The sequence below is a fragment of the Micromys minutus genome (assembly GCF_963924665.1).
Source record: "Micromys minutus genome assembly, chromosome: 1".
Lineage (NCBI taxonomy): Eukaryota > Metazoa > Chordata > Mammalia > Rodentia > Muridae > Micromys > Micromys minutus.
In genome coordinates, this window is record NC_137969.1 from 221,481,105 (window position 1) to 221,507,624 (window position 26,520).

A 26,520-nucleotide genomic window follows, 5' to 3' on the forward strand; every position below is an offset into this window, starting at 1 on the left:
GAAGGTCAGAGGATAGCTGACAGGAGTCAGTTCTGTCTTCACCATGTGGCTCTCAGAGACAGCTCAAGTTAGCAGGTGTGGTGACAAGAGCCTTTGCCTGCTGAGCATCTCCATGGCCTTGTTTTTAAAATTGCGGTAAAACATGCAAAAGTGAAAATGTTTAAATCGTAGCCGTGTGCAGATGTAGTCCACTGACATTGGGTACATTTGTGTCATTCCCACATGACTATCCATTCTGAAACCGTTTTATCTTCCTACACTGAACTTTGCTCTCACTCACAGTGCTCCCATTCTGCCCCCTCCCGTTTCTGGCAACTTCCTTCTGATTCTGCAGGTGCTCAGAGCTTGACCCTCCATCTGTCTGTTTTGCTCCAGAATCTCCCCGAGGTGACAGTCCCAGGCAGCGATGCCAGGATGCCCGTCTCTACTGCCCTCCACCAAGATGGCAGCCAGGAGCGGCCGCCGAGCCTGATGTCTACCACGTCTTCATCTGGCTCCTCCCGTGACAGCCACAGTGCCATGGAGGAGCCTACTGGCTCCGAGGCTTCAGCCCAGAACGGGACAGGCTCCCCTTGGGGCCGGCATGTTCCCAACAGCAACAACAACTCCAGCGGCTGGCTGAACATGAAGGGGCCTCTTTCCCCATTCAACGGCCGTGCAGGGACAGGTCCTGCCCATCACAAGCTCAGCTATCTGGGCCGGGTAGTGCGAGAGATCGTGGAAACGGAGCGCATGTATGTGCAGGACCTTCGGAGCATTGTGGAGGTGAGTGCTGAGGCTGGGAGGGGCTGCGCACCTCTAAAAGAGGACAGCCCATCTCTATAAATCTGCTTCCCATGAGGCCATGAGGAAGCTTTGAGGACCTGCCTGGTGGGGGTTCTTGGCCTCTCATGTTTCCTTGGGATACCAAACTACATCAGTAGGATTGCAGAATTCCCGGTAGGTGATTGGGGTGTGGAGAGACGGTAGCCTGACAAGGAGGATCTAAGTGCTCTGTAGGGACTCAGCCTGGGTAGGGACATCCAGATTCCCCACTCTGCTATTTCGTGGCTGTGGACCCTTGGGCATGTGCACAGGGTCTGAAGTCTCGGCCTCTTTGCCTGAAAAATGAGTGGGATGGCAGAAGGAAAGTGTTTCATACAGTAGGGCACATGGGGAAAGGTGACTTGTGCCCTTCACTGAGGAACCTTCTGCCTGGTGGAGAGGCAGGCGTGTGATCTGTTCGGGTTATGCACAAACCTGTTGACTTAAAGCACCACACATGAATTCTCTTTCAGACTGTTTTGATGAAGAAAAAAGTGTGGGACTAGAGACATGGCTCAGTGGTTAAGGGCACTTGGCTGCTCTTCCAGAGGTCCCGAGTTCAATTCCCAGCAGCCACATGGTGGCTCACAACCATCTGTAATGGGATCTGATTCCCTTTTCTGGTGTGCCTGAAGACAGAGCACTCATATACATAAAATACATGAATAAAGAAAATCTAAAAGGCCAGGGGTGGTGGGGTATGCATACCTTTAACCCCAGCACTCTGGAGCCGAGGCAGGCGGATCTCTCTGAATTTGAGGTCAGCCTGGTCTGCAAATGGAGTTCCAGGACAGCCAGGGCTGTTACACAGAGAAAAACCCTGTCTCACAAAACCAGAAAAAGAAAAAAGTACATGCTTATGTGTACTCTTATGTGTACATGTCCCATTTTCAAGTGGGTCTAAGGACTGAACTCAGGTCACTAGGCTAGCATCTTTATCTGATGAGCCATCTTACCAGCTTCTTGGCTTGGCTTTTTTTTTTTTTTTTTTTTTTAAAGATAGGATTTTGCTGTATAGCACCAGCTGGCCTTTAACCCAAGGTGGGTCTCCTGGCTCTGCCTCCTAAGTCCTGGGACTACAAATAGTCATGGTTGATTTTCTCTAGAGTCCTGGTATTGGCCTGGCTCCCTCCTATCACCTGCTTTCTGGCTGTGCCCTTTTCTGTGGGAAAGACACCAGCAATTAGACTTAGAGCCTCCTTAAATATTAAATGATGTCATATTGAGCAATTTAACTAGCGACTAAGATCCTGTCTCCAAATAAAGTTACATTCCAAGTTGCCAAGTAGATGTGTGTTTCTGGGTAAATTCCCACAGCTCATTCAGTACAGTGGCACAGCGTCATCGAAGTGTGATTTGGGGTGTTAGGTGATCAAGGGGTGCAGGGTCTTCACACTTCTCTCCATGCAGGACTACCTCTTGAAGATCATTGACACGCCCGGGCTTCTGAAGCCAGAGCAAGTCAGCGCCCTCTTTGGGAACATAGAGAGCATTTATGCACTGAACAGGTATGAAGTCTGCCCTTGCAGGAGAACTCGGCGCTAGGCTGGCAGAAGGCACCAGCTGGCCTTTCTAGGGGTTTATAAGCCGAGGCCACATGCTTGCAGGTTCCAGCACCTGAGCTGGTGGTAGGCCTTGAATAGTTGTGGCTCTTTTTCTAAAATATCATTTTGCACATCTTATGTTTATTTCTCTTTCTTCCCATGGATCCCAAGCAAAGTAAGGACTCTGTGAAGGTCTGACCTGCTATAGTAGCTTCTCAGCTTGTGGGCTGTGACCCCTTCCGCAAACCTTTGTCTCCAAAAATATTTACATTACAATTCATAACACTTGCAAAATTGCAGTTAGGAAGTAGCAGTGAAGAAATGGTATAGTCGAGATTGGGTCGCCACAACATGAGGCGCTGTATTAGGAAGGTTGAGAACCACTGTGTTATCACGCAAGCCAGGCAAAAAGTGCTGAGTGAGCCCATAAAGATTCAAACTGCTGTTCTGGGGCCAGACACTCAGACGAGGGTATTGTCAAGAAAACAGTTTAGCAAGCAGCAGTCGACAGGACAGGACTACCTCCGGCCCTTTAATAGCTGGAGGAGTCTGGACAGTGTGCAGTTAGGAGGGTAGGTACACACAAGACCTAGGAAGGCGTAGAGCGTGGAAGAGGAGGGGCAGAGGTGGGCTGTCTCCAGTCAATTTCAAGTGTTCCCACCGTAGATCAGAGTGCTGAATCTCCTCCTGTCTCTGCTTCCTGCACCCTCCCATCTGAGAGGGGTCTTTGCTAGTTTCTCCCCTTTTTTTCCTCCTTTAATCTCTACCTTTGTGTGTTTGACTCCTGCCTACAGAGGAGCTGTGTCCCCTCCCAAGGTGGGTGCTGGTGTTCCCTCTTTGCTGCTTGTTGAGCATGTTTTTTTTTTTGTGGTGTTCTGAATACTTTCTGTGGTATTCCCTGGGGCAGGGTTTACTCAGGGTAGAAGCCATGACTCGCAGCATGACACCAAGGATGGCTGTGTTCTGTGTCTGAGGAGGTGGGTACGTAGCCTCAGAGGTGGGGGTCTAATGGTCTCTCTCCCCTCCCCCAGCCAGCTTCTCAGAGACCTGGACAGCTGCAATAGTGACCCTGTGGCAGTGGCCAGCTGCTTTGTGGAAAGGGTAAGAATGACCGGGTCCTCCCTCGTCCTGTTTCTGGGATAGAAGACCCCAATGTAAGAGGACACATAAGTCCTGGGCATCTCTGTCCAAGGCCGTTGGGTGGATGGGATGGCTCTGCAGGCTCTCAGGGATGGGAAGACAGTGTTCCCAGGAGTTTAGAACCTGTCCTTTGCCGCCCCCACCCCCCCCCCTGCTCTCACATCTAATCCTATGAGAATCTCCCTGAAATTAATTTCCTTTATTTGGTCTTTCTTTAGAGCCAAGAGTTTGATATATACACGCAGTATTGCAACAACTACCCCAAGTGAGTGTTTTGGGGAGAGAGGATGAGTTTGGGGTTCCTGCCCCCTCGCCAGACCTTCCCCAGATGGTAACACACATTCCTACCCCTCCCAGCTCAGTGGCAGCCCTCACAGAGTGCATGCAAGACAAGCAACAGGCCAAGTTCTTCCGAGACCGGCAGGAGCTGCTGCAGCACTCCCTGCCTCTGGGCTCCTACCTCCTGAAGCCCGTCCAACGCATCCTCAAGTACCACCTGCTGCTCCAGGTAGCTCAGGCCCTCTCCCCAGGTGGATATGTGTCCCGGTGCAGGGGCAGAGCCTTGAAGTCAGTTTTGCTCAGACACCTGTCTTTTGTCTAGGAAATCGCCAAACATTTTGATGAAGAAGAGGATGGCTTCGAGGTGGTAGAAGATGCCATTGACACCATGACATGCGTGGCCTGGTACATCAATGACATGAAAAGGAGGCATGAACATGCCGTTCGGCTACAGGTGCTCTGCGCTGGGAGGAGACAGGGCTGGGAAGAAGGAATCTTGATTTTCGCTGTACTGGGCGGAGTTGGGACACAGTATCCGAGGGCTTTGGGGTGGCGTCTGTGTGAGCTTCCTGAGAACAGCGAGGCCTGACTCTGGGTGTCGGTGGGGTCTCTACTGCAGGAAATCCAGTCACTGCTCATTAACTGGAAGGGACCAGACCTGACCACCTATGGGGAACTTGTCCTGGAAGCCACCTTTCGTGTACACCGTGTGCGCAATGAGAGAACGTTCTTCCTCTTTGACAAGATACTGCTCATCACCAAGAAGCGAGGCGATCACTTTGTCTACAAGGGTCACATTCCGGTACCTATGCTGTCCTCTCTTCTGCTGCCTTCTCCTTTGCCCTATGGGCCCTGGCTCCGGCATCTTCTGAGATTTGTCTGAGGTTGGGGTCTCCATTTCCTGCTTAATTACCTTGTTCTCTGCCCCCAGTGCTCCTCACTGATGCTGATCGAAAGCACCAGAGACTCTCTGTGCTTCACTGTCACCCACTATAAGCACAGCAAACAACAGTACAGTATCCAGGTGAGGAGTGCCTTAGGTGAGAGGCTGGGGCCCAAGACTTCCAAGCACACTTGCATGTGTCTCCCTATTTCCTTGCTGCCCCATGCTCTAGTGTCTCCATCTGTAAAATAAGATCATCAGGGTCTCCTCTCCGAGGTACAGACAGAAGTCCTAGCACGGCCCTTCCTACACTTCCTGCCCCTTGGTAGAAGTACTGTGTGTGTTAGGCAGTTTTGACCTGAAATAATAAAGCCAGTTCTTTCCCCTTGGGCCCTCCTAGGCCAAGACAGTAGAGGAGAAACGGAGCTGGACTCACCACATCAAGAGACTCATCCTGGAGAACCACCATGCCACCATACCCCAGAAGGTTGGCTCCTAGGGTACTCTCAGATGGGCTTCAGGGGAAGCATGTCCCCTGACCCAGCTCCCAAGAATCTGTTGGAGCCTTTCTTCCTGGCTCCAGTGCACAGCAGGTGTTGGTATGCGGATATACAGGCCATGGCATGAAACTGTGGGAGTCCTCTGGGCAGGCAAGGTACAGTCGAGTAACTACTATATGGGTTTCCTTTCCTTCTAGGCCAAGGAAGCCATTTTGGAAATGGACTCCTATTGTAAGTTACCCTTTTCTGCCTGTTTTGTTCCTAATTGTGTACATTGTTAAGTCAGGCCATATCTTGGGCAAATCTTGTCTAATGTGTTTGTCTAGGAGCAAGAAGGATGGGGCTTCTTTCTGTCAAGGGCTGGGGAGCAGTTGTGTAATTAGTGACATGGTCTGGCTAAATGTCTGGGTTCTCTGTGCTTGAAGCAAGCATTTGTAAGAAGATGGAAGATGGGAGACCTCCAGAGAGGCATCCAGAGCCATCTGGAGCTGGTGTGGGTGGGGTATATGTCGTCCATTATGGGCAGCTTCTAATTAGGCCACTGGGGAAACAGAGGCCTGATTAGTTCTCTCCTGGCTACAGATCCCAGTAGGTATCGCTGCAGCCCAGAGCGAATGAAAAAGGCTTGGTCCTCGCAGGATGAGGTGTCTACCCATGTGCGCCAAGGACGTCGGCAGTCTGGTAAGGAAAGAGCTGTATGGACGATAACCTTTTTTAAAGGATCCTGGCCCAGACTGGGAAGGACAGCAGGGTGGGTTGGTGGATGTCTGTGGATCATTTTCTCTTTATACCCATATTTCCCTCCAGACACCACCTCCTGTGCCTTCTGCTGACCAGGGTTTGTCCACCTGCTCAAGGGCCTGGGGTTATTTGTTATTCAGAATTTGGCATCTCTCCTTAGCCCTCTAAACCTCCTTGTGTTGTTGCTCAGCCAGAGTACCACTTGGAGACGGTGGATAGTTTCTCAGTTCAGATCTAAGGTGACAGAGCAGAGGCTGGGTGGGCGGAAAAACACTTAGACCGAGTGGCACCAAATCCAGACAGGAAATATTTATTTTGGGTCATGTCATTTTCCTCTTCTGGGTTTTCTTCCATGACGGGATTTGCTAATGCACTCGCGGAGTTATTAGAACGAGAAAACCTTCCTCTTTTAGTCTTAGCTCTGCTGTGATGGTGTGGGGATGTTACTTTGGTTTGTATGTTTGCTCTACGTTTCTCGGACTTAACAATAAGTCTAAGCCCCAGATGCAGATCTGAATTAAGCTGTGGCGAGTCTGGAAATGAGATCTGTGCTTAGTAGCTTGGAACAAAAGCTTTTTAGATTGAGAATATTGTTTTGGTTGGATTCATGAGTGTTTGGGTTTTGATTGGCCACCATCTGCAGGGTCATTGAACACTTGGGATTGATTTCTAAATTTTGGCCTTTAAGAAGGTGGAGCTAGGTGGTCTCTAGAGAGTTTCATTTTGCAGTGTTTGGTATTATTCCAGATGACTTCTTTCTAGGTTAACCTAGTTTGGTTATATACATTTTATGATTAAAAGCCTCAAGCTGGGGTGTTGCTTTATTGGTCTCAGGCCATCCATATTTTCTTTCCTTCTGTAATTCTCTCTCTTGCCCTCTAATGATCTCTCTTCGGTTGCCATAGCTTAGCACTAGAAGAGTCTGGCAGTGGTAGTTGTTCCAGTTTCTTTTCTGGTACTGTGATAAAACACTTTCCCCAGAAGCACCTTAGGAGAGGAAAGGATTCATTCAGCTCACACCCCGTTGAGGGAATTCAAGACAGGAACTTAAGGTAGACCCACGTGCTATTCCACATATTACCTGTGACCAAGGAACTCACTTCACAGTTGAGAAGTACGGCAGGAACCACGGAAGAGGATGCTTGCTAGCTGACTTTCTATGGCTCATGTTCATACAGCTTCTTTATACAGCCTAGGGAATGGTGCCTCCCACAGTGGGCTGTATCCTCCTACTTAGCAATTAATTAGCAATCAAGACAGTTCCTCACAGATGTGCCCGCAGACGAACCTGATAAAGATGGTTACTCATTTGAGACTTTCAGGTGGCTCTAGGCTGTGACAAGTCGACAGTTAATGCTAACTTGGTCAGCTGTGGTATTCATACCATGGTCTGTCATGACATTAACATCAGAACTTTCCCTATAAGAAGAGATAGGGATAGATCTCAGTGGCAGAGCACTTGGCTAGTGTGCCAAGGCTCTAGTTCAAGTCCTCAATATCACAAAAGACAAAACGTGCTTCCCAGCCAGGTAGTGGTGGAGCACGCTTTAATCCTCAGGAGGTAGAGGCAGGTGGTTCTCTGAGTTCGAGACCAGTCTGGTCTACAGGGTTCTAGGACCAGCCAGAATTATACAGAGAAAACCTGTCTCTAAAAAAAAAAAAAAAAACAAAAAAAACAAAAAAAGCGCCCCAACTAGAAAAACACCTCTTGATACATACTACACACATACACACCACCATCTCTGAGACACAGCTCTGTAAATTCACTTAAAGTCATCGAAGTGTGTACTTCACACAGGTTGGCGTATATAGTGTGTGAATTATAGCTCAATAAAAACTGTTGTCTCTGTCTCAAGACTGTAGCTGTCCAGGATGGTTAGGAAATGAGCTGAGATTTCCATATGGCTGAGATTTTAGCCTGTGACTACTAGACTTGTTAATTTTTCCGAGACACACTTTATCCTCTGACTCCTCCTTGAAGACCACAGTGGCACTTTTCCTTTTCTGGAGCTGATGCTGCAATGCTATTGCTGGTGTACAAGCTGCCAGATGTGATGGTGGCAGCACTGTGGGTTGCCATGGCGATGGCCTGTATTTGAGGTTCACGTTTATCATGACGTTTCTTCCATAATACTGAGGAGGGTCCATTCTCTTGCTCCTAGCATGTTCCCTATAGTGGTTCTTCTTTCTCCTGTGTGGTAGAGGTCACATGATGGATTTGGAGGAATTATGCGTAAAAGCAGACCTTGGAGTTGCAGAGAGGAAGGACTTAGACCACATGCTACAGCTTAGGTAACCAGGCTCAGGGTCTTTGCCTGCTCCTCCTCCTCCTCCTACCCCTCCTCCTCCTGCTCCTCCTCCTCCTGCTTCTGCTCCTGCTGCTCCTCCTGCTCCTCCTCCTCCTGCTTCTGCTCCTCCTCCTGCTCCTCCTCCTCCTGCTTCTGCTCCTTCTCCTGCTCCTCCTCCTGCTCCTGCTCCTCCTCCTCCTGCTTCTGCTTCTGCTCCTCCTGCTTCTGCTCCTCCTCTTCTTGCTCCTCTTCCTCCTCCTGCTCCTCCTGCTTCTCCTCCTGCTCCTCCTCCTGCTCCTCCTGCTCCTCCTCTTCCTCCTCCTGCTCCTCCTGCTCCTCCTCCTCCTGCTCCTGCTCCTCCTCCTCCTGCTTCTGTTTCTGCTCCTCCTGCTCCTCCTGCTCCTCCTCTTGCTCCTCTTCCTCCTCCTGCTCCTCCTGCTCCTCCTGCTTCTGCTCCTCCTCCTCCTCCTGCTCCTCCTCCTGCTCCTGCTCCTCCTCCTCCTGCTTCTGCTTCTGCTCCTCCTGCTTCTGCTCCTGCTCCTCCTCTTGCTCCTCCTCTTGCTCCTCTTCCTCCTGCTTCTCCTCCTGCTCCTCCTCCTGCTCCTCCTCCTGCTTCTGCTCCTCCTCCTGCTCCTCCTCCTGCTCCTCCTCCTGCTCTTCCTCCTGCTCCTCCTCCTGCTCCTCCTCCTGCTCCTGCTCCTCCTCCTCCTGCTTCTGCTCCTGCTCCTCCTCTTGCTCCTCTTCCTCCTCCTGCTCCTCCTGCTCCTCCTGCTTCTCCTCCTGCTCCTCCTGCTCCTTTTCCTCTTCCAAAGCTGTATCAGGTGGACAAAGTCACTGTGGGATAAGATCTGTCATGGAAGGAATAGAACATTCCTATTTCCCACTTTGTTACATTTTAATTTACTATTACATGTATTTCTCTGTGTGTAATGCGTGTATTCAAGTGCTATGGCATTTGAGTTGTTTCTTTCCTTCCATGTGTGTTCTGGGGACTAAATTCAAGCCATCTGGCTTGGTAGCAAGTGCCTATCCTGACAAGCCCTCTTCCTCGTTTAAAATCAAATGAGGGTGCTTGGTGAGATAAAACTGATAAAGTACTTGCCACATAAGAATGTGTCCCTGAGGGGCTGGAGTGGTGCTCTTCCAGAGGTCCTGAGTTCAAATCCCAGCAACCACATGGTGGCTCACAACCATCTGTATTGGGATCTGGGATCAGATGTCCATATAGATAGAGCACTCATATACATAAAATAAATAAAAACAAAACAAAACAAAAACCACAACTGTTACGGTTCTTTTTGATCTCAAATTGGGTTTTCTACCCCACCTTAGATCATTCAGTTCCAAAAGAAAAGATTCATAGCCTTTATGTTTAAAATAAGCCTAACTCAGCCCTAAAGCTGGGCAGATATCCTCTGTGCTATTACGTCTGCTTCCTTATCAATAATCCCGGGTTGTGACTTCCTTTATTCCATCTGGGCTGCTCTTAACTCCAACTGGCCAGCCCTCTTGGCCATGTTTTTCTGCCTCACTTACCCCAGGGCCTCACTCTTCTCCCACATTCTCTCTTTCCTGGTGGTCCTTACTTCTGACCCCAAGCCTGGGGGCGGGAGGGCTGACAATCTCCTTCCCAGCTATTGCTGTAAGCAATTTTATCACCAATCAGAGATAACTTGGTGGGCAAGGTTACATAGCATCACCTGGGTTTACCTGCGGATTCTCTTGTACCTGGGGACCAGTATTTAGCATTACAACACATAGCAAAAGACCAAACCTCAACAGGGACCTGAAGTGGATTCCCCACTGTGCACATTAAAATGCAATTAGGAAGCAGAGGATGTTGTCAGTAGGGAGTGGTCATCTAGCATGTGAATCCCTGGATACATCCCCAGCACCACATAAAGCAGATGTGGTGGTGTACTCTTGGAGTCCTAGCACTTAGGAGGTGGAGGGTCAAAGGTTCAAGGATACGTATCAAATTTCAGGCCAGCTACTTGAAGCTTTGTCATTTCAAAAAGCCATCAGGAGTTTACTTCTGTGGATATAGATAGGGATTGTGTTGGTCTCAGTCTGTTCCCCTGAGGAGCAACTAAAAAACTTTGTTGTGACTCTAAATTTATAGAAAATCAGGGACATCCCTAAGCTGTCACATTTCATCAGACAGGATAGAGGTGGACTGAGGGCTCTGTAGAGAGGTCTTTTGAGACAGAATTCTCTTATTCTCCCCCCCCCCCCCAGTCTCATGTCTGTCCCCAGAAAGGCTGGGTACTAAGTGATGACACCATTAGCCTAATAGTTGTGTTTTGTGTCCCCAGAGCCTGGTCATACCCTGTTCAGCAGGGCAACACTTCCCAGCAGGCAGCAAGGATTCGAGATGGCAGGCCTTAAGGGCCGTAGAAAGTCGGGTGCGACCTCTGCTTCCCGGCCTGCGTGCTATGAGGGGCTTGGTGTGGGGCATAGCTACTGTGCTGATGTGCTGCCTGTAACAGGTAGAGGCGCTTGAGATAGAAGCGTGGTTAGTGGCTCGTGGGTCTGAAGCGAGTAGCATGGTGTCCATCTTTTCCAGATGGCTCCTTAACCAAGGCCTTGGCTGTCACACTAATACAAGGACTGAGCAGTTCACCATGTGCTGCAGAGAGGCTGAGATGGCTCAGGCCCCACCCGGGGGCCTCAGTAACACTGGAGAGGGCTTTCCTGAGGCTGGGGGCCAGCTAGAGTGGACTTTGGGCTGGTGATGGGCTGGTGATGCATTGAGCTTGGGACCCAGGTTAGGTGCAGCTGTTTCTTGGTCTGTGCTAACTATCTGTTTGTGTTCTTCAGAGCCCACCAGACACCTGCTCAGGCAGCTGAGTGAGAAAGGTGAGTGAGTGAGTGTGTGTGTGTGTGTGTGTGTGTGTGTGTGTGTGTGTGTGTGTGTGTGAAGAGCAGGTAGGTCTCCCCAGGGATCCTTGGTGGGGTGGGAGAGTGAAAGTAGCTAGGTTAGGGATCGTGGAGAGCATGCTAGAGAGAATTTGACTTTAGTTTTTCACCCCTGCTGTCTGTAGAGAGCCATGGCGCCCCTGTGCACACACAGTGCCCTTTTCCCCATTGTGATAGGAGCTTAGTACCTTGTACAGACCCACGCCAGTTCTGTGCTGGCCTCCTGAGCTGTCATTCATTCTTTTGAAAGCCAGGACTAGGTGAGGGGTGTGGGAGTGTAGGAGCTTATATGAGGCTTCCCCAGGGGCTCCGGTCTCTCTAAAGAGAGGTTCTTTCTTCTTTTCTTCCCTGCCCCTCCCACCACGTGCTGGACCCTGTGGTGGTGTCAGCAGCCAGAGCAGCAGGGATGAAGGTGAGTGCAGAGGCTCCAGGGGCTGGAAGGAGGGACTGTGGGTGGCACTGCCAAGATCACTCCCTGGGGACACTCTCATATCCTCTTCCTTACAGCAGCGCCCTGTGGTGTCCTGCTTGGCCTGTAACCTCTCATTTTTCCCTCTTGGGGTACATAGGCTTCTTTGGGGGGACTTTACTCCCAACCAGATCTCAGCCTTCCCACCCCAAAATGACTCACTCCAGAAAAGGCCAGGATTGAGCATTTAGGAGTCGACTTTTCTATGAAGCCATTTCTAGCCGCCTACAGGAGCAGGGTTGACCACAAGGCAGGTGACAAGGGGGTCTTATGCTCTGAACAGCATGCAGGTAGTGCTGGAGCCCTCTTGGACTTTGGGCAGCCACCCCATGCACAGGACCAGCAGCCAGAGGCTGAGGGGACTGCCAGGGAGGAACTTGAGGAAGAGGAGGAGATAGTGGAGGAGGAAGAGCAGCAGCAGACCTTCCCGGTCTCCCTGGAGGACCTGGCAGGGTCTGATGGCAGCGAGAAGGTGCCTGGGCCAGAGCTTCCGGGCTCGGAGGAGGAGGAAGAGGAGGAAGAGAGTCTAGCAGTGGCGGAGCAGGTAGCTGACTTTGCCAGCTCCCTGCTGGCCGCCCTCCATTGCTGGCACTATCGGGCCAACGCTTTACTTTTCTCCCGGGGTGCTATGGTGAGGTGTCTCTTTGATCTCCCTTTTTCCTTGCATGTTGTCTGGCATGTGCATGTCCTTCCCATGTCCTTCCCACCTCTCCCCTACACTGTCCCCTCCTTCCTGCTGTCAATACTTAACTCACTCACTGTCACGCCCTGGTGAACCCCTGGCATGCACTGTTCTGGGACTGGGCACCCACTGGTACATTACTCCTTGACCGGGACTAACGGAGGGAGGGAGGGAGGGAGGGGAAAGCCAGCATCCATTAAGTGTGAAGGTCAACTGTCTGTGCCTGAAAGGGGAGGGGGAGTTGGACTTTTCTAAAACTGCACACTGCAAGGATTTCTGTGGGCACGGGACTGGCTCAATCCTGGAGGTGCTGTCTGTGCCTCCTTGGGGTTTGGGGGCACTGTTCGTGTTGGAGTGGAATGCAGAGAAGGCCCATTCTCAGTTGTGAGCTGACTTCTGCTTGCTGCAGGGGAAGAGACACAGGGAGTCTGAAGGCTCTAAAAGCTGCAGAAGGCCCAGTAACCGGTCTCCAACCAGTGCGGAGAACCGAATGAGCTTTGAGTCCGTTTCTTCCCTGCCAGAGGTGAGCAGTCAGCAGGTAAGCGGGAGATGGTCCAGAGCTATAGGTCTATAGGCAGGTCTTTGGGACACAGGCTCTCTCATTGGGTACATGGAACAGGGACTCCCCCTTCCTGGCCCTTGCCCCTTCCAGAGGCCTGGACAGCCTAGAGGTATGTGATTTGGCAAACAACCAACCTGTTTCTATGAATTACAAATAGGTGACCATTACTGAGCCCCCTCAGACAAGCTGCCCATGTAGGACATGAGGCATGCCCTGCACAATGTGTTAGTTGTCTGAGTGATGCCTGGGGTTAGAACGTGCATATCCGTTGGGGGGTGTCCTTGCTATTTTCTTCTGTTCCCCATAATCATTCCAGAAAGAAAAGAGGCATGGAGAGACCACTCGACAGGCTGTGTGGTGGGCAGCCTCTGAGGGGACCTAACTCCTTTACTTTCTCGAAGTTAGAAGAACAAGGTCAGGAGCTAGACCCCAGGTTGAGCCTCAACCAGGACAGGGCTAAGGTCCTAGATGACACTAGATAAAAATAATACAGCTGTCTTTGTAAGCTGCTATAGCAGCATCTCTTAGATCAAATGTTTATAAACACAGGATGTATAGTTCAGAGTAGCTGAGCCCAAGACCCAGGCACCTCCAGCTGGTCCGGTGTCTGATGAAGATTCCCTCTCTGCTTCAGTCTCTTTCTTGCCGTGTCCTCACAGAAAGAAAGCTTCCTTTAGCTTCTTTTATGATGCACAAGTATGGAGCCCTTAGGGGTAGTCACTTCCTAAAACCCCAGTCTGTTCACGCTACCGCAGTGGATAGCAGGCTCTAAGGTGAGTTTTCTGGAATTCCCATTAATGATTCAGACCTTGACAGCCGCGCCATCAGGAACGACTGCAGTCTGTGAGAGTATGTGGTTTTCTAGAGTCTACTCATATGTTATCCATTATGCCACTGCCCACTAAGTTTTCTAGTAAACACGTTGAGAAATATAAAGAAGTGGGCATGGTGACACGTGCTCGTAATCTCAGTGCCCAGGAAGCAGAGGCAAGAGAATTTGATATTTTAAGGCCAATTTCAGACACATAGCAAGTTTGAAGCCAGGGTGGGCTCTGTGAGAACTTGTCTCAAACGAAAAGGGAGGAAAAAAAAAAAGAAGTGAAACTAATTTTAATAACTTCTTTTATATAGCCTACCAGAGCTAACGTAAAATTGCTGATATTTTGTTTTATGCAAAGCCCTCAAAAATCTGCATGCATCTTATGTTCCTAACAGATTTTGATTTGGACTAGCGTCATGTCAGATGCACAGCCAGAATGGCTGTTGGCCACTGTGGTGGGCAGCATTGACCGAGATCATAGGTGCAGCTCTGTAGGTTATGGGGGAGAGTCTGATGCTTCCAAAGTCTGCATCTGCACTGATCATCTCCCCGGAGACAGTGAGGCTCAGATGAGCACATGGTCAGTGGAGAGCTCTCCTGCTGGATTTCTCCTTGCCCATCTGTTGGGCATATGCAGCGAGGCTGGGCCCACAGGTGCTGAGGCAGGTTGGCTGACAGTAGCTGAATCCCTTTCCCTTATCTAGAAAGAGAGACAGAGAGAGACAGACAGACAGACAGAAACAGAGACAGGCAGAGACAGAGAGAGTATGTTCATGTGTGTGCTTAACAAGTGTAGTGCAGGTGTGGGTGTGTGTGGGGGGGTCAGTGAATGGCCTGGGGGTCAGTTCCCTGTATCCCGATCTGGGCATTGAGCTAGCCTCCATTGGTAATTGGAGTTGAATTGCCCTCTGGCCCCTGACCTCATGCAATCTTTACTCTCTTAGGGAAGTTGGGATATGGTTCAGTCGTGGGTTTGAATTGTAGAACCCCAAGCTGCCTTGGCATTAGACAGGCTATATGTGGGGGCCATGGGGAAACTGGATTAGTGTCTTCTATGTGTCCATAATGCCTGTAGTTCCCAAGAGGTTGCCACTGAGAGATGTTACATTTCCAGTGCTTTCCTTGGGGTATGAGAACATGGGTCTATCATTCAGCTGCAGGGTAATGAAAGAAATAAATTGACCTGGTGCCCTGCTTTTGAATCATGTGCATTCTGGTTGCCTTTGTCCCAAGCTGCAGACCCTCTACCCAGCCTGAGAGCAGGCAATGCCATCTTGGCCCCTAAGCCTCAGGAAGGAACCCCAGTTCCATCCCTAATATGTTCTCTGTTGCATTCCAGGTTGAGATAGATTCTGAGCCTGGGACTGAGCAGGAGGCCTTTACTGCCTTGGAAGGTCCCAGCACTGAGGAGATGCCTTCAGACCCAGAATTTTCAGAAGCCCTGGAGACGCAGCTTCATGACCCCAAGGGGCTGCTAGGAGTGGGCAACCCAGCTGGTGAGGTGGACTTTGTGGAACCTGAGGCCTCTGAAGACCTTAAGACCCTGAGTAGTGAGGAGGAGGAAGAGGAGGAAATGGGAGCCACCCAGGAACCTGAGAGCCTCCTGCCACCCTCTGTGCTGGACCAGGCCAGTGTCATTGCTGAGAGGTTCGCCAATAGCTTCTCCCGGCGGAGCAGCCTGGCAATGGAGGACGGCAAGTCCAGTGGCCTCGGGACGCCAAGGCTTATTAGCAGGAGCAGCAGTGTGCTCAGTCTGGAGGGCAGTGAGAAGGGCCTAGCCCGATGGAGCAGCACAGGAGACTCCCTCAGCAACCCACCCACTCCAGAAGTGATCATTGGTACAGACATGGTTACAGACAATGGCCCTTCTGTTAATGGGGCAGAACCTCCAAGTGCAGGCTCAGGCTGCCCCACAGAACTGGATAGATCTTCCTGCAAGAAAAAGGAATCGGCGTTGTCTACCCGAGACCGACAGTTGCTGGACAGAATTAAGAACTACTATGAAAATGCAGAGCACCATGATGCGAGCTTCAGCATCCGCCGGCGGGAGAGCCTCTCCTACATCCCTAAAGGACTGGTGCGCAGCTCTGTGTCCAGGTTCAACAACCTTCCCAAGCCAGATTCAGAGCCAGCAGCTCCAGTTGGGTACAAGAGGCTAGGGAGCTCTCGGCCAGCCTCATGGACCTTGTTTGACCTCCCAGGTCCCAGGCGGACAGACGAAGGGGACTCCGCTCCTGTCACAGATGCTGAGTTCCGCCCATCTTCAGAAATTGTGAAGATATGGGAAAGAATGGAGTCTTCAGAGAGAAGTCCACGGACAGGGTCTGGCCAGAGCCAGGCCAATGGCTTTGAGCTTCAAGAGCCACTGTTCATCTTGGAGGAACATGAGCTAGGGGCTATCACTGAGGAGTCTGCTATCACCTCTCCAGAAAGTGCTTCTCCCACTGAGCACCCCAGCCCAGCCCACCTGGCCCGGGAGCTGAAAGAGCTGGTGAAAGAGCTGAATAGCAGTGTCCAGGGAGAGCTGGTTACCCCACTGCACCCCCGTATTGTGCAGCTCTCCCATGTGATGGACAGCCATGTCAGTGAGCGTGTCAAAAACAAGGTCTACCAGTTGGCCCGTCAGTACAGCCTCCGAATTAAGAACATCAAGGCAGCTAGGCCACCTCTACAGTGGGAAAAAGCCACTCCTGACAGGGATGAGCAGATCCCTTCCATTTCTGGCCTGCCTGAGGAAGCTGGAGAGCTGTCAGGGGCCAAAGGTATGATGTGGGTAGGGAGCCTGGGGTAGAATAAACCAATTAGATCAAGTGCCTTTTGGGGAAATAACCTCTAACGAGGCTACACCATGAGAGGGCTGGACCCCAATCACTGCGTGGTATACAGTGAGTCTTGGCACTGGAGGGTCAGTCTGTCCCCTCCTCCTTCTTCCCCAGCTCTTCCTCTTGAGCAGAGGGAGTTTGGAGAACAGGCCAGGGGTTTGTTCTATACGAAGATGAGAGCAGAGAGTCAAATGGGATGTCTCTTCCAGCGTACCCCAGTCCCCACATACAGCTGCAGACGGTTCCCATCTCACCCTTTCTGTCTCAAATCTTCCTTCACAGTGGTTCATGTAGCTTGCTCTCTTTCTTCCCAGCCAGGAGGAAGCCTGTGCTATCCCTCCTCAGCTATGAGCAGCTGGTGGCTCAGGAGCATGGCACCTCCAAGTCTTCCTCTGCTGTGGAGACCTCTCCACGCCGTTTCTCCTTCAGCCCTTCTGCTGTCAGCCCAAGAACCACCTCACCTGGCTCTCGGTCCTCCGCTCGGAGCCCCCTCAGCCCCTTTGACACTGAGACCTTCAACTGGCCCGATGTCCGAGAGCTCTGCTCCAAGTATACCTCCCACGACAAGACTGCCCAGGCCGAGAGCAGCTGGCCCCGTAGCCTGCTGGTCAACAGGAGCCGTTCCTTGCCTGAGAACATTGTAGAACCTCCTATGTCTGGCAAGGGGGACCGCTGCTGCAGGTGCCAGGGAGAAGGGGAGGCCACCCAGCCTCCACCTCCTGAGTCTCCTCCCCAAAGCCGGTTGAATGGTGATGAAACCCTGTATGTCACCGCAGACCTTACCCTAGAGAACAACCAGCGAGTGATCATCATGGAAAAGGGGCCCCATCCGAGCTCTGCCTTGAGGCTGGAGGAAGACAGTGGGAAGGAACCAAGTTCCCCAGTGGCTTTGAAGGGGCAGGGCCAAGGTCTCCAGGAGTCTGCAGAGCACCAGCCCAAAGAAGACAGCCCTAGGGACTCAGCAGACACAAACAAACAGGGTAGAGTGAGAAACCTGAGGGAGAAGTTCCAGGCCTTGAACTCTGTGGGTTGACTGACTCCTGAAAGAGAGAACAGCCGTGTGGCAGTGGGAAGAACCTGGCGTGCTTACCCCCAGGCCTGGCTCACCAGGCTATTCTTCCATTCTTCTGGAAGAATGGTTTGGGAAACATGTGAACTCACCTTTTACCTGGGCTGGCACCTCCCCTCCCCTGGGAGGTCCTCTGATGATGACTTTCCTTAGGTCCAGTTGAGCTACTTATCTCCTCTGTAAATACTTCTCTGATAAGAAGCCAACTATTTTATTTAAGCCTTCTCTGCCTAGGGACAGCAAGCTTCCCTTACTGGCTGGCCACTGCCTGGCTGAGAACCCAAGGAGAGACCTAGGAAACAGCCGGGGCAGGCTTTGCCCTTTAACTGCCTTTGTCATAGGACCCAGGCAGGAACGAGGCCAATAATTTATTGCTTTACATCCTGTGGTATGTGTGTGTGAGTGAGTGTGTGTATTGTAAAGAATGTAATGGACTTAATTCAGGTACTCTTGAAGGTTGTCTTGCTGGCCCCGTGGTTGTTGCTAATGTACACACATTTCATTATTTGCCTATGGTGCAATAACCACTGCTGATCAACCAACCTGTGTGTGGCCTCCTTACTGGGGACTTGGGGCTCACTTAGTGTCCAGGCACAGCAAACAGAAGAGGCATCAGGATGCTCACAGGTCAGGTGGGGTACCGAGTGTGAGGTAGGACCTTGTTCTCTGCTACGCCTGCCTAATGTCCTGTCTGGGGTAGAAATCCCACATGGGAGCCTTTAGCTTTTCCTAAAGACAAAGTTGTTCTAAAAAGCTGGAGCCGCCAGGGGCAAGGAGAACACTTAGAAGAAACAGGGGTTTCTCGTGTCCAGTGCCTTTTACTCATCTCTCCCTCTCCGGTTCCCAGGGGGTCCTAAGGTTAAGGCTTGGCAATGTCCTAAAGTGGCCTGCAGTGTCGTGGAGTATGAATGTATTTTCTTAGAAATGGTTCCTATTCTCACAGTACCCACAGAACTGTCTGGTTGCAAAGGGAATGCTCCATTTCTAAGTGGGTTCTTTGCGGAAGACAAGCTTTATTCTGTCTGGTTTCGTCTGTCTGGGGCTAGAAAGGAGGGGACTATAGGGCCTTGGTGATGGGGAGGTCAGTCTCTCTGGTGTACCTGCAAGTCTGCAGAGAGTAAGACCTGGGAGAGTGGATTGGATCTGAACATAGGACCATCAACTCCCACCCCACCCTGATATCAGGCGAGTGGGCAGGGACAGAGCGGGACTGTAGTAGCCCATGTCCTGTCTGTCCTCTGCAGCCACTATCAGCCACGGAGAAGACAGCTACTGTTTCAGAGCAAGCCAGTCCCAGGGTATGACACCTGATAGCGGCCATAAAAGCATTGGATAGGTGACTCAAAGTCTTGTCCCTACCTTGCTACCAGCCAGCTGGGTCACCCAACTGTGTACTTCCCTCATCTGTACATTGAAGGCTGGATGAGTCACTGTTTCTCAAACTCAATGATGGCATCCAGGGGCGGAGCCTGAGCAGTTGTAGCTAATGTCTTTCGGATGAGCCTCACAGTCTGTGTAGGTGTGCCTAGGAACCTTGGACAGACAATTGCATTCACTGGTTCCTATCAGAATTATCTGAAGACCTTCTGAAGCTTGGCAGTCCTGTGTTCCACCCAGGCCAACAAAACTTCCCCCGCCCCCAATGGACAGGACAGTGGAGGTCAGGTTCCTGCTCCCAGTGGTTAGCAGCCTGAACAGTAGTAGACTGCTTAGAGACAACTTTGCCCTAGAGTTGATTGAACTCATGAATGAGCAAGCTTCCTCAGGGGTCTAGGGCCTGGAGACCAGCAGTCATCCCACAATACTCTCGGGAACAAAGTCAACTCTAGCCCTATCTCTGTTTCCATGGTGTCTTCCCTCCGATGTCCAGTTCAGAGGAACAAGAGTCAAATAAACAGAAACAAACACAGTATTATTGATTTATTAGAAAAACTAGTAAATGGGATTCCTCTGGTTGGTGGAAGCACATTTGAGCAAGTGGAGGACAAGGCCCAGCCAGCCCCAGGACCAGCTCCAGGTGGCATAATCTGTGCCCAACAGGGTTTCATTTCTCTATCTTCATTTCACTCTCTGTGTCTTCCCTGAGCTTGCTTGTCCAAGGGCCTGCTGGTATCTTCCTCCTCTGAATCTCTGCCTCCTCTTGGTGATGGAGGAAGAAGATCCAGGATCAGCCTAGGGGACCTGTTGCCCTCCAATAGGCAGGAAGGAGAAGATGGGGGAGGGGAGGGAGCCGAGCCTACACAGACTTCAGTTAGTACCAGTAGAGGTGGGGTGGGAAGGTCCCAGGAACCTCTGCACCTCTTCAGCCTGGCTGCCTGAGGCCCAGGACAAAGGCAACAGGGAGGGAAGGAGAGCTGCCTGACTGTGCCCAGAGAGCTTCCTCCAACCGCCCTGGGGAGGAAGCCTGTTATGCTGGTGTGGACTGAAACCGTGTTAACCCAATTTGGGAATACTGTCAGGGAAGACTGCAAAGTAGAAAATACCAGGAGAAAAATCAGCCTTGCCAGGGCACCAGGAGAGCCCGGCCTTGGGGTGCACAGGGTTCCTGCAAAGTCAGTCCAGTATGTTGAGTGCCTTGGGGCCTGGGTGGCTGGGTGAGAAGTGTGGGGAGCTGGCTGTGATGGTAGGTCACATGCAGCTTACTACCCTGGTATATATAATCCTTTGTGGTAAAATCCTAGCTCCCCCTTGGAGCCTTTCCTTTCTGCCTCTGTGGAGTTACTGGAAGATTCTCACGTCAGGCGATACTTGGGTACATGTAGAAGGGAAATGTAGACCCTCATCCTTTGGTCCCCCAAAGACTAGGCCAGAGAAACTGCCTGAAGGAGCTGCTTGCCACCTGATGCTTTATCGAGGAGCCCACTTCCTGTCCCAGAAATAGACATGCCTTTCAGTGTACCAAGGCCATTTTTATTGTCAGGGGTGCAGGTGCCTCCCTGTCTACTGCTTTGGTTTCTCCAGCTGTACAAAGAGGCTGGTGAAGGGTACCCAGTATGTTCCCCATAGCAGGAGAGTTATAGGGTCCTATATGCTGAGGCCATGTTGTAGATAGACTGGCTGTGGAGATGAAGAAGTCAGGCCCCACTGGCTAAGGTGGCTGTAGTCTATTAGAGTTGAGTGCATACTCAGATCATGTTGGGGGCCACAGAGTGCAACTGATCTCTGAGCTATACCTACCTGGTCTACAGTGAGGGATTCTGGGAAGGCCTAGTAACTCTATGCCTACCATTGAGCCTTACCCATGGGGAAGGCAGAAGAAACTGGCTGTGGGCCCTGGGGACACACATAGTCTCCTAGGTGAAAAGGCCCCTTGCCCTCACCTCAGCCATCTTTTTGGACCTAACTCCAGCCGCCATGTTGGACTGGAGCTGTGTTGCTTTCAGTTGTGACACAGCATGTCTACAGGACCAGTGGTCCTAGTCTCCAATAGGCATGGGAAAGCACTCCTCAGGGACAGGCTGCAGAGCCCCTTTTGATGTTTGAAGAGGGGTAGTAGATGTTTGGTGATCTCTGTACCATGCGACCCCAAATCTAGGTCTGCAGAAAACAACAGAGGAGCCACACCTTTATAACAATAGCCTCAACATCCATCCCTATGTTCCAAGGGTAATTGGGTCACAGCCTGCATTTGTCACCCCTAGGTAATAAACAGCTCTCTATCCGGCCACTGGCCTGAATGGTGCTAGCTGCTGGGGCAGGGTGGGTACATGGGGGCAGGGATGTAGCTTTGAGATACTTGACTGCAGGATCTGGGTATTCAGCTTGTATCTGGCACCAGCTCTGTTGGTTTGACTGCAACTGGGAATGGAAGGAAGAGCTGCAATATAGACAGAGCCTTAAGCAGTTTTGGGATCTGTCTGTCCCTCCTGTGACAGATGTCTGAACCCTAAGCTGTACCTTGGTTTCTAAGAGTGGTGTGAGGGCTTCTGGTCCTAACACTCTTTTGTTATGGAGAGGAAGAGGCTCTTTCACTCTGGACTCACTAGAACTCCTAGGGGTATGAGAAGAGAAAAGAAGGGACATACTAGCCCTGAGGAGAGAGTCCTCTTTCCGAAGGAGCCCAGCAGGGAGGAAACTGGCAGTACTTAAAGCTTGACATCTGTATTGTCCCCTTGATACCCCACCAGCCCCTTGCCCAGAGCTGGTTCTGAAGGCCCTTCCTCCTGCCCCTATGAAACAGGGCAACCTTCATCAATACTCATTTTCCTTTCCCTGGCTGACTAGGGTCAGTGACCCCAAAGGGGATTTGCTGTGGTAGTGGGCAGTGCTGGAGGAAACCCATCAGGTATCCCAGCTTGTAGGCAGGAAGAGGAGAGTATACAGAAACAGTCTTACAGAACTGTTTCCAGCCCAAAGGAGGTGGACCTCCAGTCCCTGGAGCCCAGCCAGCTGCATGGGGTAGGGGAGGTGGAAGGCTGTTGTTGGCAGGCATTGGGAAGGCCAGGGAGGCCAGGCAGGCAAGGCAGCTATTGCAGTGCAGTGTGGGGCCCTGGGGCTGGCCCAGCAACTTGAGCAGGCAGGCTGCAGGCAGTGATTGGCAGGCGGGAGGAGGACTGGCCACTGCAGAGGTCGAGGCCATGGGCTCCTTGTCCTTGCATGTCCCAATGCACACTGCAGTGCTGCCTGACTGGCCTGGCCCCCGGGGGCCCTCCGGCTGCTACTTCTTTTTGGGGAAGAAGCTAAACCTCTTCTCCTTATCCTTCTTGCCTACGCTGGCATCAGGAGCAGCCAGGGAAGGCAGAGGCAGACTCTGTGCCTTGACACGGATGCTCTGGGACTCGTTGATAGCCGTGCTCATGCCCTGTAGCCATAACAGCATCTCCTCCTGTAGGGTGGAAATGTCAAGGAGTCAAGGGGTGCACAGGCCTCCTGGGACCTGCCTTCTGAGGGAGCCCTGAGATCAAGCGTCAGGTTTCCACCCACCCAGTTGTTAGCCCATCTGTTGGGCTGCCTATACTTACCTCATCTTTGCCATGGAAAAGCCACTCACTGCCGTTGCTTAATCTAGGAAGACAAAGGGTTTTGGATCATGGTACCATCTCCAGAAGTCTTAACCTGGGCAGAGAGCTAGCCACTATCCTACAGCCTAGTATGCATGCCCCTCTAGGCCAGCAGACCACCCAATAAAGCTAAAAGTCTATAAGACCATTAATTTTTTAACTCAAAAACACCTAAGGAACAGCTCCAGCTGGGAGCTGGTCTGAAGTGCATCTCCACCTGGCCATTAATGTTCAACCAAGCCACCAGAATAGAGATTCAAAAGGCTCAGGTAGATGTACTGGGCAGCAAAGCTTACCTCAGCTTAAATACATGCTTCTTCTTCTTGTAGTTGACAGCAATCTCACAAATGGCATGCCTCAGGGCCAGCGGCTCCTCTCCATGGTAGGGCACCCCAAGGGCCAGGTTCTTAGCATCCTTGTAGAAGGTCAGCTGGCTGTTCCTGAGCACACAGTACAGGTTGTTCCAGGACCTGCAACGATGCGGACAGGCATGTCACCCATGGTCCTGATGCAGCACCTTACAACCAACTCATAGCCTGCTGCTTTTCTTTTGTTTTTGTTTTTTTTTTTTTGTTGTTGTTGTTGGTTTTTGTTTTTTATTTATATAAATAAGCTGTAGGTGTCGTCAGACACACCAGAAGAGGGCAGCAGATCTCAATACAGATGGTTGTGAGCCACCATGTGGTTTCTGGGAATTGAACTCAGGACCTCTGGAAGAGCAGTCAGTGCTCTTAACCGCTGAGCCATCTCTCCTGCCCTTTGCTTGTTTTTCTGAGATAGGATTTCACTGCCATCATCCTGGCTGTCCTGGAACCCATACTCCTGATGCAGACCAGGTTAGCTTCAAACTCAAATCTACCTGCCTCTGCCTCCAGAGTGCTGGAATTAAAGGTGTATGCTGCTATTGTTGTTGTTGCTGTTGCTGCTGCTGCTGCTGCCGCCACTGCTGTTATTTTTTTCCCCATTAATTAATTGCTGCTTATTTCTATTGCACTATTTTAACTTTTAATAGTAAAAAAAGAGGAGAAGATTAAAAACCATCTACATGTAATTTGACAATCAGAAGTTAACCATTGTTCATATATTGTGTGTCCTCTTAGTCTTTTCTGTTCTCTTTTTCCTTCTCAGAGATTATTAAAATTAGATTGTATTGTATATTGTTCAGTTTCCCCCTGCCACACACACACACACACACACACACACACTAGGAATTGAACCCAAAGTCCAGACCATCTATCACTGAGCTACATGCCCATTCATTCATACTCCATTTTATATTCTGGTTAATGTTGAGCATAACACCATAAGTATTTCCTCATAACCTCAATATTATTTAAAAGTAAATACTTTTATGCAAAATTTAAATTTATAGTATTTTATTATTACCTTATAATAGGTAAAAAGTTATAATTTAACAGTAATGTGAGAAATATGTGTGTGTGTGTGTGCATGCGCGCGTGTGCGTGCCTGTACATGTGTATTATACTTGGTATACTATCCTACCTTCTTTTCTGTTGTTTTGTGCTTGTTTTTTGAGCCAGGGTTTCAAGTATTCGCCTAAACTTGTCTTGAAGTTCGTATTAGAGGCATGTTTAACTCTGTCCTATCATTTAAGGAAAAAAAAAAAAAAAAAGAAAGAAAGGAAAGAAACAAACAAAAACCCTCACACGGCAGATTTCTGCAAGTCTAGGCTGGTTTCTATGGTTGTTATTTGGAGAACACTGAGCTCCCAAGCTCATGGTGACTTGTCTGGGTTCCTGAGCTCAGAGTGGCTTTGTCCGAGCTCCTGAGCACTCAGCAGCTTGTCCAAACTCCTGTACTGACAATGGGAAGTATGCCACTGCATTTTTATATTAAGGCACACTCAGCTTCTTCTCCTTCCTGTCTTCCTCTGTCTGTCTGTGCAGCCAATGTCTGGTTGTCTTTTGAAGGCAGGTGAGGAGCTAGGATGGCACAGAGAGAAGTACCATCTGGCCGAAGAGAACTTGATTTGGATGAAGCTGTTGCAGAGCCCTTCCCACAAAGCCCAGGTGTCCTGACTGAGCTCAGGGTCCTTCCTCCTGCAATAAGGCAGTGGCTAAGAAGGTGTACAGTCCTGCCTTGAGCAAATGACTTCACCTCCAAGGTGCTGTTTCCCCATCTGGAACATGTAAACATCAGTCTTCATTGTAGCTGTAAACATCTGAGCAGTCCTACTAGACTGCCAAGCCCACAGTAGATGCCCAGTAAATGTTAGCCTTCCTATAGACTCTGTTATTCACTTAAACAGTGAATCTCTCCAGGACTACCGAGTCTCTGAATGGTCGTCCCTTTTGAAGTTCTAGAGGTGACACTGGCTTCCACCTTCTAGTGCTCCCCACCTGAGCCTACTTCTCTTCTGCCACAAGCCGATGGCCCAGTCCCTGTAATTTCGCTAAAAGGAAAGGGCCCCAGGGACCCCAGATAGGGACAGAACATGACCATCGCTCAGTGACATGAAAGGATGCCTGCTTGTTATCTTTACATCAGCACTGGGAGAAATCTGCACAAGGCATATAGGCACTATTATTCCTTGTCGTTTCCCATTTAACACCAAGTGGAGTCCAGATGGGTAAAAGTGAGGCTTGGTTAATACCATGTCAGTGCCAGGGCTTCCTGTTGCCCACCACTGGGAAAATTGGCCAGTGCTCATCATGAGTTTGCTGTTTACCAGGCACAGCCTCCATTCTGTAAAGGCCTGTTATTGTTTGTTTTTTTTTAAGATTTATTTTATTTATATGAGAACCCTGTAGCTGTCTTCAAACACACCAGAAGAGGGCATCATGTCCCATTACAGATGGTTGTGAGCTACCATGTGATTGCTGGGAATTGAACTCAGGACCTCTGGAAGAGCAGTCAGTGCTCTTAACCACTGAGCCATCTTTCCAGCCCAGGCCTGTTATTGTTATCATCCACCCTTATTCGGTTTTTTTATTATTTTTTTGGGGGAGAGGGGGTAAAGACAGGTTCTCACTATGTAGCTCTGGCTGCCCTAGAACTATGTAGACCAGACTGACCTCGAACTCAGAGATGTGCCTGCTTCTGCTTCCTGAATGCTGGGCTTAAAGGTATGTGCCACTACACCCAGCTCCATCCTCATTCCGTTTTACAAATGGGGAACATAACTTGAGGGATTGGCAATGTTTGATGAAGTCATAGTATTTGAACTCGGAACCAAAATCAAGATAGGCTTCTCCTATCATGCCAAGGGGATAGCCTAAGGCTCAGGACCACTCTCCCCAATGTATACCTCTGTCACCAAAGCTCTGCTGGTGGGATGACCCTTAGAGCTGCTCGGCCTCCCCAGCAGCCCTTTCCCCACACACCTGTTAGAGGCCTTCTTGTTGGGCCCCTCTAGGTCGTGCTTTCTGCCCAAGTAGCCCTCCATCTGCACAGTGTGCCCGAGGTCTCGCTGGGCTGGCAGCGTCGTGGGCTCGTCGCCCTCGCTCAGGGGCGTGTCCAGGACCTTAAAGAGGGGCTCTGTGGCAGGCCTCTCCTCCCCATCCTTGTGTCCTGGCAGGGGTGGCGCTTGCAGATCCTGAGGCCATGGTCCTCTTTCTTCCCCCTGCCCAGGGGCACAAGAGAGGAGCAGGCCTTCATAAAGGTTCAGGCCAAGGGTAGCTTTTCATTGGCCCTTTCCACCTGAGCCCAGTTCTCTTTTGCTACAAGCTGCTGAGCTCACTCTGGCTCTCCTATAACTTGGGATGGATGCTTACTCATTTTCCTGGTCTCTGGCTTCATTTTCCCTGACTTCACTATAGGGTAGCCCCATCTTCATCTTAATTAGCAAAAGGGGGTTGTTAGAGGGAGATGAAGGGGTCTGGCAATGAACACATCCAGAGGGACTTTCTAAAGCCTATTCCAGGGCCCAATCCTCCTTCCTCCAAATATTTTCAATTTTGAGACACGGTGGGGCTCTGAAAATACTTTGTAGGAAGGGCCTGCTGCACGCAGCAGTGTTACAAGCCATCTGGATGAGG

At 50.5% G+C, this 26,520-nt stretch overlaps 2 protein-coding genes across 14 annotated transcripts in view; one reads left to right on the forward strand and one right to left on the reverse strand.

Moving 5' to 3' along the window:
• PLEKHG3 (pleckstrin homology and RhoGEF domain containing G3) overlaps nucleotides 1-18,028 on the forward strand; it is a 42,939-nt gene extending 24,911 nt beyond the window's left edge. For 2 of the 13 annotated variants that reach the window (XM_080928240.1, XM_080928245.1), the window contains exons 2-19: nucleotides 376-765; nucleotides 2,215-2,312; nucleotides 3,380-3,449; nucleotides 3,707-3,753; nucleotides 3,846-3,996; nucleotides 4,090-4,221; nucleotides 4,387-4,569; nucleotides 4,699-4,791; nucleotides 5,051-5,137; nucleotides 5,348-5,381; nucleotides 5,733-5,831; nucleotides 10,495-10,584; nucleotides 11,000-11,038; nucleotides 11,488-11,510; nucleotides 11,851-12,198; nucleotides 12,659-12,787; nucleotides 14,971-16,393; nucleotides 16,768-18,028. In XM_080928240.1, the coding sequence (XP_080784366.1) occupies nucleotides 415-765; nucleotides 2,215-2,312; nucleotides 3,380-3,449; nucleotides 3,707-3,753; nucleotides 3,846-3,996; nucleotides 4,090-4,221; nucleotides 4,387-4,569; nucleotides 4,699-4,791; nucleotides 5,051-5,137; nucleotides 5,348-5,381; nucleotides 5,733-5,831; nucleotides 10,495-10,584; nucleotides 11,000-11,038; nucleotides 11,488-11,510; nucleotides 11,851-12,198; nucleotides 12,659-12,787; nucleotides 14,971-16,393; nucleotides 16,768-17,486 (4,116 nt within the window). In that variant the 5' untranslated portion in view covers nucleotides 376-414 and the 3' untranslated portion in view covers nucleotides 17,487-18,028. The remainder of the gene's footprint in view (nucleotides 1-375; nucleotides 766-2,214; nucleotides 2,313-3,379; nucleotides 3,450-3,706; nucleotides 3,754-3,845; nucleotides 3,997-4,089; nucleotides 4,222-4,386; nucleotides 4,570-4,698; nucleotides 4,792-5,050; nucleotides 5,138-5,347; nucleotides 5,382-5,732; nucleotides 5,832-10,494; nucleotides 10,585-10,999; nucleotides 11,039-11,487; nucleotides 11,511-11,850; nucleotides 12,199-12,658; nucleotides 12,788-14,970; nucleotides 16,394-16,767) is intronic. The other 11 variants (XM_080928247.1, XM_080928246.1, XM_080928248.1 and 8 more) reach the window with 11 other exon arrangements.
• Nucleotides 18,029-19,429: 1,401 nt separating this feature from the next.
• Nucleotides 19,430-26,520, reverse strand: part of SPTB (spectrin beta, erythrocytic) — a 123,121-nt gene continuing 116,030 nt past the window's right edge. Inside the window, exons 33-36 of the mRNA XM_080934428.1 lie at nucleotides 25,867-26,105; nucleotides 22,819-22,992; nucleotides 22,484-22,526; nucleotides 19,430-22,347 (exon numbers count right to left, since the gene is read on the reverse strand). Coding sequence (XP_080790554.1) covers nucleotides 22,180-22,347; nucleotides 22,484-22,526; nucleotides 22,819-22,992; nucleotides 25,867-26,105 — 624 coding nt within the window. The 3' untranslated portion in view covers nucleotides 19,430-22,179. The remainder of the gene's footprint in view (nucleotides 22,348-22,483; nucleotides 22,527-22,818; nucleotides 22,993-25,866; nucleotides 26,106-26,520) is intronic.